Raw genomic sequence first — 11,244 nt, 5'->3', positions numbered from 1 at the left:
CCCCACTCTAAGTTATATTTCTACCACTATCTTTGCTGTTCCACATTTCTCCCTCAGATTCAGTATTAATTTAAGCACCTTATGATGTCTCTGGATCAAAGGTTTCAACTTTATTCTTTCAGTTTCACAGACCGAATGTAAAAATGAAATTATTCACTTACAGGATGATGTAATATAGTGTCATATTATTCATATCATTGTACAGTAATTAAACTATGGTGTCATGAATAAACAAATAGCTGTTGTTAATATAATTTTGACTTTTTTAAAATTTATAATAATAATTTGACACAAATTATTATTACCAACAGTTCAGGCGTCCTTTTTTTTCTTGCAGCTCCACCTGTGGCCACTAGGTGTCAGGAATCTTCCAGCACGTTCAAAATCAAAACTGACAGTCCTTTGTTCATTTAAGGATGTGAACTGACTTCCGTTACAAGTTTTTAAAATTAATAGTCAATCAACCTCGTTTTTTTTGTTTTTTGCAGATATTTTTTTTTTTTTTTGAGGCATTACACACTAATAATATACATAGGCCTTTCTGTATATCTAATATAAACTATTCACGCTGATGAAATTTGTTACTTGTTACTGGTTCTGCCTGTTCAGTATTTTCCACGGACGTACTCAGATAATTACCACCGAATTATTTAATTATGAAGTGCTGTTTGCTCAGTGTTTGGACAGGCCATCTATTGAGCAGGTTCTTACAGAAAAGCTGATCGCTACACTGATATTTGGGTACAACAGTAAAATTATTAACTGTACTGCATAGCTAATATTTGAAGACATTGCTTTCTGTGTTAGCTCTTAAATGTTAACTGTATTTATTGATTTTGCTTTGTTTATTTGTCGCGCCTGAATTTAGAATTTGATTTTGTAACGTTATGTTATGATGTGACTTAGGAACATGACCCGAAATTGCAATGAGTGTCAAAAGGAGTTGTCGTGTTATATTTTGGAAAAAAAAATATCGGAAGTATTCCGTATGCTGCGTTTAACTTGACGGTGATCACCGGAAGTGTCGCGTGACTGACTGAGTGGCCGGGGTATTGAACAGTTTTGGTAAAAAAGTACTTTTTTTGTCAACAATTTATCCAAAAGATTGTGGCATTTGCTGGTATCTGCTGTATTCACGCTGGTTATAGTTTAAAGTCATAAGTTAGTATCTTAAGAAGGGAGCTTGTTGTGTGGCTAGCGTGCTGTTAACGGACCCGGCTGGGCGTTTTGATGACGTACTGATGGCTGAGCGAGGAACGAACTTTAAATGATGAATAAAATTAAATTGAAGCCCACTGATGAATTTGTTAAAATCCGGCGCAACTAAAATGAGTTTGTAAAGTTTATACGTAAAGGTAATTGGTATAAAATCATGAAAGCAGGCGTAAACTGAAGCAGCTGAAATTTAGTTGTCAATGTGTTTGGTATTTTTCCTTATTTGACCTTTACTGTCAGTTCGTTATTGTAAGATAATTCAGTGTACTTAGTCGATGTTTGATAGCGGCGGGATAGAACAACACTTCGGGGCTTTTATTATGAAGGGAAAATAATTAAGCGGAAGGGCGGATGCTGCTCTGTGTTTGCAACTCGACGCAAAGGGAGGACAGCGGATTCCGTTGGGAAGCTGCATATCATCGGCAGGCAGTTCTCATCGGATCATTTCGCTTTTACTGACAGGTTAACGGTGTCACATCTGGGATGAATTCCATTAGGTGTGTAGCTCGTAGACTGGGTGTTGTTTTGGCATGTTATGGTGTAAAATGGTAGGAAAGATTCAAAACTTGCTCTTTTCCTGCCGCTGCTCCCCTTCAGTTTGCCTGGCAAATTAGCTGGTTAGCCCCTCTTTTTTCTGGCTTTGGAGATAGCATATGTTTGCTCAGTCACAAACCCCAGCTACTGTAATATCTTGCTTGATTTACATTTCTCCTTCCTCTTCCAGCCTCCACGCCCCGGCGGATTTAAATTAGCCTGGAATATGAACAGAAGAAGAAAATAAGCAGCAGCGGCGGTGGTGGTAGTGGAGGTGGCTGTCTTCCTGCAGGATTTCACCCAGGCTTTTTGTTTTTTCCCGTGGACATGCCTGGTGTGTGGAGCAAAGCTGAGAGAGGCTAGCCGGCCCAGAGTCCGGCTAGCGGAGGATTTCCCGAGTTTTGGATGATTGTTCAGCTGAAAGGCGGATTTATTTTGGACAAGCGCTGCTTTCCCTCCCCGGGTAAGGAGACAGCATGGGGGAGCCGAGCCTGGACGACTCCAATGTCAAGGTGGCTGTTCGTGTACGGCCCATGAACAGGAGAGGTGAGAGGGTGGCTTCAGTCTGCTATGACTGGGGTTGATATCCATACAAAAAACTTTTATTTCATTTCTCACATTGTTGTCCATCCCAGAGATATAATCAGTTGCTCCAGTGTTTCTAGAAAGAGTGGGTAGAATCAGTTGGCTGACACATCAATTTCAAACATTTGGTGTGCACTTGTGTCTTTGAGGCTTCATCAGAATCCTGAATGCATCTCTGTGTGCCACCTGAGTCTTTGTCAGCTGCAACACATGTTCTCTAAAAGGACGGCTTTTGACATCATCTGTACACATACAGCATGATTGCTTGTGCAGAGAAATTAAAACACTGACACTGCACATGATTCCTAGTTTTTCTTGACATACAGTAATGTCATGTTGGCAGTCTCACACTTTTTTGCTGTATGGATTATTCACAGGAGCCTGGGCTGACTTAACTGTTCCCCTTTTCTGTTTTTTTAATTTTTTATTATTTCTTAGGAGTAGGGTGGCAGTCAGAGATTAGCACCCAGTGAAAGTTAGTGAAATGAGCTGGATGGCACATGTTTGTACAGTGCTGCCATAGGGCTTCCCTGATGGCTGCCTGCCATCCAGCCAGATTTAAAGCTGAGCTGCTGTGTGAAGATCTACTGTTTGGAAGTCTAGACGCTTTGTCTCCTTTACTGGCTGATACAGATGTCCGTAGCTTTTTGGCTTCAACTGTCACATGCTGAGGAGGCATGTTTTTGGTTCATTTAATGTAAATAACCCAAGAAGGCTGACCTAATGATGTTGGAGCACAAATTTAGGCTTTTGTTTTTGCATCTCCCACTGTCTCTCCTGGGCTGCTAACATCTTAACATCTACATCTTGTTACATCTCTAATTTTAGGAAAGCCTGGATAACAAAAGCACACTATTGCACAAATCTTTTGTGCATGCTCGAATGCGCTGGTCAATTGCATTCCAGATTTTTTTTCCCTGCACTGCAGGAAGGAAGACACAGATGACATTTCCTGGTCAATTTCCAATTTGTGTTTGTGCCGTGGGATACCATGTGTCCCATAAAAGGAGGAGAAAGAGGAAAGCTGCTGAGGCAGAGTGGTTGACCAACAACCGGCAAAATGAATCACTTGTGTCCTCCCCCTCATTTGAACTGGAGATGTCGGTCACAAGATCAAGACAGTGGATCACCACACTGTTCTCACTGTGAACTCTGATGTAGAGTAAACTCTGCAGGGAGAAAGATGTTGTTGTTTTTTCCAGTGATGGCTCTCTGTAAAATTAGAAGTAAGTTTTCCACTTTAAAAAGTCCAGTTTTTCACCAACAGCTGCAAGGTAGTTGACAGGGAGTGATGGGAATTTACTTGAAGTTCATTTGTCCTGTTTTGTCTTAGATTTCTTCAGTTTGTCCTCATTCAGTTATCCCTTTTCAGTGTGATATCTGACCTAACGGGTACAGCTGATATCTATGAGGGGATTTTATTGATACTTGGAGCACATTCTTTAATGCTCTTATTATTGATTCCATAAATAATAAAGGCTTGTGCAGCATTTTGCTGAGAATGGAGAAAGGCTTACATGTGAGTCAGGTGTGGAAAAAAACAAACATAGTTTCTAAAGTCACAGTTACTTTACATGATTGCTTGTAGACTTGTGAATTTGTTACACTTAACAAAGTGAATTTTAATTCAGTGGATTTCCTTGAACTTTAACAACATGCCCATCAGCCACAGCCACTTTAGATACACCTGTTCAATTGGTGGTTAAAATAAATAACTAATCAGCCAGCCAAGACAGCAGAAGATTGGAAAAAGATTCCCTGGTCTGATGAGACTTGGTGTCTGTGGTGACATTTGCATGGTAGGCTCATAATTTGGCATACACAACATGAACATGGAAGCATGGCTCCATCCCGAGTCATGTTAATGGTTCAGACTGGTGGTTGTGGCTGCTTCCAGCTGGATAATGTAATGTGCCAGGTCATAAAGCTTAAATGATCTCAAATTAGTTTCTTGAGCATAACAATGAGTTCACTATACTCAAATGGGCTTATATTTTCAAACCACTAAAAGCAACTTTCAGAAGCAGATTTAAAACTAGATCAAAGCCAGCATCCAGGTCTAGTAGTTAGTTAATGTTGTACATAAACCAGTTCCTGTATGCATCCTCTATCTTCCAGCAAGTTGAACCAATTATTATTTTGGCAAAAAAAAGGAGCAGGCAGGAAAATTGAAAGTTTGCTAAATGCAGTGGGAATAGGTTTGGAACCGGCAGTGCCACGTTTCCATAAGGGCCTTTTTGATGGTTTCTCTGTCTGAATGGAGTTTCTGTCCACATCTACCAGCATTCAAGTGGTATTTTTTTGATTTCATAAAAAGCAGTGGGCAAGAGTCACTCCAGGAGAAGTGCACTCACAAATCCTCTCAGATCTCAGAAAAATTGCTCTGTGTGGTTTTCCAGTTCACACATTCGCACCTTTGATCTGTTCAGCCACAGCTCTTACTCTGTTCTCCACCATCACACAGCTGTTTCTGGAAACAGTCATGGTAGTTAAGGGAGAGCACTTTCCTCTCAGCTTTCCCTAGCTGGTGTGGTGATTCAGAGTCTGAAATAATAAGCAGGCCCCTTTAACCTAAGGCCACTGTCCCCATGTATTCCAGGTTGAGGAGGAGAGGTGGTGTAGCTGCCTAGCTGGACAAAGGCAGGAAGGGAGTGAGTCTGAATGAGTATTTGCTAACGTTGCATAATCCTCCATGTTCCCATGGCTGTGGACTTCGAAGAACAGAGCAACCTCAGGCGTAGCAACGGCAACACCGCGGCCAATCAGCTTCCTGGCTGATGTCAGTGCTGTGGTGCCAAACCTCAGCACCGGTAGCCCAGGGAAGGCCAGTGGAAAGTGGGAGCTGGTTATGGAGCAACGAGAGGCAGATAACAATGGGTACATTTATCCTCTCAACCATGCTACATCACACTTTCCTCTCTGCTGAGCAGAAAGTACAGCTGCTGCACATGGGGCACATGGGTAATGTAGGCTGCAGCAACAGAAGGAAAAAGTAGAACAGAAAGTTTGCATTCTAAAAGCTGTATGTCTGTGTCAGCCCCCTTGTTTAACGTTTGCTCTTTCTGTCTGTTATGGGCTCTCTGTTGAATCAACCTGCCTTTTTTTTTCTTGCTTTCCTTTTTTTTGCTTTGTACTGCCCTTGACAGCAGAAGAATTGGAGCGTGATTCAGGTTCTCTGACCTTTGACATTAAGTTTCCATGGCTCTACCCTCATGCCTGAAACAGTAGTGCAAGCTCCACAAAGCAGACAGTTCAGCTTAAAATACATAATATTTCTAATTTGAATGACCACACTTGGCCTCCCCATCGGACGTCAGTTTTTCCAGCATACAGTAAACTTTGGTGCCGACCAGACAAGTTTTGCCCTTCCACCCACGGAAAATCACAAGGCCTTTGATTTTGAACATCTTTGTAAGTTAGACTGATTTTGCTCAAGCATAAAGTACATGTTATTTGTCAAATTAACAAAAAATTCTGTAAAATGCACTGACTTCTTTTAAGTCGAGCAATACAGCCTTCTTGTGCCTATGTGCCTTGGACCACAACTATATGTGGTCCAATCATGCTCGCGTCCATAACCCTGTCCACTTAAGCCAGAAAAGCCTGGAGATGTACAACTACACACATTGGGATTCCCATTTGTATTGTATGTAAGAAATTGTACCAGCTAGATAAAGTGACTATTTGCATCTTGTTTGTTAGGCAAAGGCAGCTATGCTAATAATTCAGCATGTAAAACCACATACAACATATTCACCAGCTACACAGCAATTGGAAATGCCCTTTGCTAAAGCGTGTTTTATTGCTTTATTTAACAATAAAGCTAACTTTTCATACTTGGTCACCAAACCATGAGAAAGGCTACTAATGTCTTCTGTGCACTAGGGTTATAAATATTCTCAAACTGTCTTACCCTCCCAGCTTTTAATTCTGTGAAATTAATTAATGTTTAAAGGTCATTCAGGTACCAATTTACCTAGAAATGGATTAGAATAAGCAAGTTTATTGCTTTGTGATCCAATCAAGTGGATTAATTGTGCAACTGTGGTTCAAAAATTATTTTATGGAATTTGGGAGATATTGTTGCACTCCTCTCATAGTGATATTGAATTGTTGGTTGTGAAGCTATGATTTGGCACATGGTGAGCGAGTGTATGCGTCACCCTGACTTGTTGATTATACCAGCAGTCATGACTGAAAAAAAGAAACGACTGAAGAAACAGCACTTCTGTAACGCTGCTTTAGACAGTTCTTGTTGCAGAAAGGAATTGAAACCACAAACTGTTTTTCCTGTCCTAACACATTTGCTGATGATCGAAACATCCCTACATGTTCTTGCAAGCCTACTGCACAGTTGAGAGGTTATTGACAGTCGTCTATTTCATATACTGTTTGTTTAATAAAAAGTCTAACAGCCCATATCTAAAGATTTGGCTGAAGTATTTACTGAATATGGTGGTAATTTGCACAGCAACAATGTAATAAAACTGCTACTCTATCATGCATATGTACACATGGCCTGAACAAGGTCATGTGGTGGTGGAAGGATGGTATTTATTATCAATAAAAATGACCTTGAGCAAATACTGATTTGCATTTTAAGGAACCCCATTGTGACCTCTGATCACAGGGTAATTTTATGATACTTTAAAGAGGATATCGTTACCAGGGAGAACACAATTCCCTGCCATATATTTATGGTCTTAACAAATATGCTTCCCGCTGACACAGAAAGACATCCTATTGATGTGGTATGTAGCTGTGTTATTCTTATGATTAAATATTAATTTATAACAAACTGACTAATTATGTTTATTCAGTATTTTGTGGCATTTAACCACAGTCTGAACTATAGTAATAATAATGTATAATTGTACACAGTGGTGATTTTTTATTTTTATTTTTTTTTAAAGTTCCAGTGACTCTAATGTTATATTCTCCTATGAGTACATGTTTTTTTTAATTCAAATAAACAAGCAGTTCTGTCAGATGTTGGAAGCCCAGGATATGCTGGCAGCACCTACCATGCGAGTATGCAAACAACTATTATTAGGTCTCCTAAGGACGGCAGATGAATGGAGAGACATACCAGTCTCAATTATTTATTGTTATTTTCCAGTGTGGTTACTTTTACAGCTAGCTTTTTTTTTTTTTTTTTTTTTTTTTTTTTTTTTTTTTTTAATAAATGAAAAAGGCATCAAGACCAGTCCTTATGCATGCTTTTAATTTAATCTATATAGTGTCAAATCATAACAAGTCCCCTCAAGTTGTTTTATATTATAAAGTTGTGGATCTTACAGTAATAGCGAGACAATCAAACGCCAAGAATCGACCCACTTTTACTATAGTGTGTCATCTGATCTAGATTTAAGTATAGCCTTTATCAAACATTTTAAGTCTAATCTTAAAAATAGAGAGAGTGTCTGTCTCCCGACAGACATGCTGAGTTGGAAGTGGGCAGTGGGTGGTCTGAAGGCCAAGTGTTACGTCACTGCACGAACAGGCCACGGTCAGAATGGAACGTCCTTAGTTCTGTATGTGTTTGTGTGCCCAAAATAACCAGGGTATTGATTAGCCAAATGCTTACTCTAAAGTAAAAGGTCATTTTTTCTGAGTCTGTGATTGCTTTTCTGCACACACAATTGTTTAAACATAATGTTTGTTCCACAGGAAATTACGGCTAATATCTAATGCAGTTTAACTCCTGCTTGTTATGCAGGGAGGACGTGGCCATCAGAGCAGTGTTAGTAAAAGTTACTTGGTGTCAGCCATGTATATAACACTAAGGATTCTGGGTCCAAATATTATGTTTGCTTGTGAATGGTTGCATTGACTGGGATGTGTGAGGTTTTGAGCTTCAGTCGTTTAGTAATAACACTTTGTGTTTTCTGATCCACAGAAAAGGAATTAAACACTAAATGTGTTGTGGAAATGGTGAAAAACCAGACGATCCTCCATCCTGCAGGAGGTAACCTTGGAAAAGGAGACTCTAGGTAAGTCTGTTTAGAGTGTGACTCATGTCAACAGCTGATGTATTTTCTTCACTGGCACCTAATTCCTCCCCCCCCCCCCCCCTTTTTTTTTCTTTCTCAATGAGGGCTGCAATGCATGTCTTGTGCAGCAGTGAATGAAAACAGTCATTTCACATTGTTATGTGTTGACACAATTCAAGAGGATGTGGGTGGAACAGACTTGAGAAATTCTCAGAAAATTTTCTGAGGACATTACCTACTATGACCATTAGAGATGTACATCCATAAATGATTTTAGTAATCAATGGAAAAAAGTTGGCTCTTACAACTCTAGAACCTGCCTGAGAATACCCCTATTTGACTTTTATTCTGCCAAAACTATCCAGGGGTATTTAAGAGAAAGGAGCAATTTTTAGCCTGGGTTTTTACCAGGAAGTGAAACTTTTGTGAGTGTCCTAGGCCAAAATAGGCAGCATGTGTTTTTTTGGTATTGTGGCAGAGAGTGGAACTCCCAAAGAAATCCCGTACAGGCATAATGTAAACTCCACTCCAGTGGTGTCACACATGTGACCTAGTCATTACCTACTGTAAATTCATCAGTTAAAGTGCAGTATCATGCCTTTTGTGGTGATGTCAGCCTTACTAAATATGTTTAGATCTAGAAAAGTTTAAATCATTAACACTTAAAAACTATTGGTGTTTAGTGTATAGGTTTCAGCACTCACACCAGAGACCCAAGTTCAAGTCATACACTTTATTTGTCATTTTAGAAGGTTTCAAGCTCTGCTGTCTTGACCGCAACAGCTACATGTCCACACTTTGTCTATTCTAAACAAAATACATGTTGCGGACATGAAATTTAAATACCTCCGTTACAAAGTTGCACAAACTGTAATGTAATTTTGTGTTTATTCACTTGAACAGATTGTTGTTTTGTGATATTTATTTTCTCTCTTCTTTATAAGTGAGTTAACGCTACACAGAAGGGTCCTGCCTGTATTTGAACCTTTAGCTATGAGGCAACATTGATAACCACTGAGACACCATGCTGATATGGGCTGAATAGACATACTTTTAATGGTTAAGCCAAATTGTAAGAAAATAAAGGATAAAATAATATTGATGTGCTTTCAGTGTCTTACTTTTAACGGCCTTAATAGTCACACATCTCATGAGCTGCCAGTAGCCCTCTTTTATTGCCCTCATACAGATTTATAGTTGGCTTTTTTTCTTATTCTTTTTTTGCCCTTTACCTTTTGTCTTCTGAGAGGCTTGCAGTGCTTTGGGAATTTTCTTATATCCTCCCTCTAATTGCTGTTTCTCAAGAGGTCTTGTCTCAGATTTGTCTGGAATGTCCTCATGATGTAGTTTTTGGCAGGAAGCAGACCAGCCACCTGTTGGGCCTCTTCAAGGCAGGTGGATTTTAACTCACACCACTTGTCTCTTGTTTTCCACTCTTGGCTTTCCATCTGCCTCATCTTGTTAACCAGCTGCTGTTGGTGGTAATGGCATGCTCGGGGTGTCTGAGTTACTGTACTGAAGGAATTAAGATGTGTTAGATTTGGTTGTAAAACACAGAACAGGATTGTGTGTGTGCTGTGAATTTGTGTCCAAGTTGTTCCAGACTAAGAGATCGCTCAAAATGCGTCTCAAATTGATGGGATGTAAGCGATTTTAATTAACCTTTTTTCGTCTAGTCTGATGGTTTGAGATCATCTATTAATCATTCTTGACTACGGATTCTGACTACTGACCATATTGGTGGAAGCCAGCTGTGTCAGAAGAAAGACCTCCTTGTGACTGCTGAAGCCGACTGCAGACTGCCAGATCAGACGCGGTGAATAATGGCTTCAGGCTGACGTTCATGAGCAGACAGCAGCACTGTGTGTGTGTGTGTGTGTGTGTGTGAGATATGCCTAGAAGAAAGACTGCACCATCGAGATGCACGCAGACAGAGAGAGTTGTATATATAAAAAGACAGACTTGACTCCTGCTCAACTCCTTGTGCCTGGGCTTCCTCCCTTTTTCTCAACTCTTCTGTTTCCTTAGCAACGCACGAGGAGGTTAACTCTGGGTCACTGCCAGTGACCGTAAAGCCCCTTCCTTGATTGAGGAGAAGATGGAAGAGGGGGGGAAAAGCCTCATTTACACGAGCATCTGTCGCCCATAAACTTCCTAGAGGTGACTTTTATGGTGGCCTGAACAAGAGCAGCGCTGCCGCTTCTCCCACTGTCTGTCAGTGACAAAGGACTAACGAAGTGACAGAAGGATGGGCTGACTGAGTGTTGTTTGCAGATGCTGTTTTTATTTTGTTTGCTTGGGTCCAGGTTTCATTGACATGGTGTTTACATTTGAGGATTATCTTTTACTCACCAAGTTTCCTGGTTGTTAAGGTTTCGAAAGACTGGAGTGGGTGCAATAAAGGTTAGGGTGTTGCAGGTGCACACTATTTGTTTAAGTTACTGAGTTATAAAGGTCCTCTGTTTAAAGCTGGGCAGAAGATAACGTCATCTTTACTGATAGCTTTATCTGCACAAACTAGCTTTATTATTATTATTATTATTATTATTATTAGACTCTCATTTAAATTTATTTACTTTAATTGGCATTAAGTAGAGTCTTATTACTGCACTTGTTAATATAATTCAAACAATAATAACAATGTTAAACAAACCACTACAGACTGTCAGAACTGTGGCTTACACTGTGTAAAAGCACTTAGTGTGGAACAATAGGCAGCTTGAAAATTGGACAGGACATTTGCTATACAAATGAGCTCAAGGAAGGAAGTTTTAAGTCAGAGGTCATGTGACATGTGGCCTTCACAAAAGGATTGGGATCATTTTGCTGGGCATCTACAGAGCAGTGACAGGTTTATTTAACTTTAGGGTAGCTCAATATGCATTTATATACAGCCCACTAGTACAATATATTATCA

General features: G+C 39.9%; 1 protein-coding gene across 7 annotated transcripts in view; it reads left to right on the top strand.

Annotated features, from left to right (window-relative positions):
* Window positions 1-1,002: 1,002 nt before the first annotated feature.
* Window positions 1,003-11,244, top strand: part of kif13ba (kinesin family member 13Ba) — a 50,823-nt gene continuing 40,581 nt past the window's right edge. For 2 of the 7 annotated variants that reach the window (XM_084928199.1, XM_084928166.1), the window contains exons 1-3: window positions 1,561-1,712; window positions 1,940-2,295; window positions 8,234-8,327. In XM_084928199.1, the coding sequence (XP_084784325.1) occupies window positions 2,226-2,295; window positions 8,234-8,327 (164 nt within the window). In that variant the 5' untranslated portion in view covers window positions 1,561-1,712; window positions 1,940-2,225. The other 5 variants (XM_084928207.1, XM_084928192.1, XM_084928183.1 and 2 more) reach the window with 4 other exon arrangements.

Source organism: Perissodus microlepis, chromosome 1 (genome assembly GCF_051167445.1).
Source record: "Perissodus microlepis isolate ML-2025 ecotype Zambia chromosome 1, ASM5116744v1, whole genome shotgun sequence".
Taxonomy (NCBI): Eukaryota; Metazoa; Chordata; class Actinopteri; order Cichliformes; family Cichlidae; genus Perissodus; species Perissodus microlepis.
Note: the sequence above shows the minus strand (reverse complement) of the source record. Positions and strands in the feature narration are given on the sequence as shown.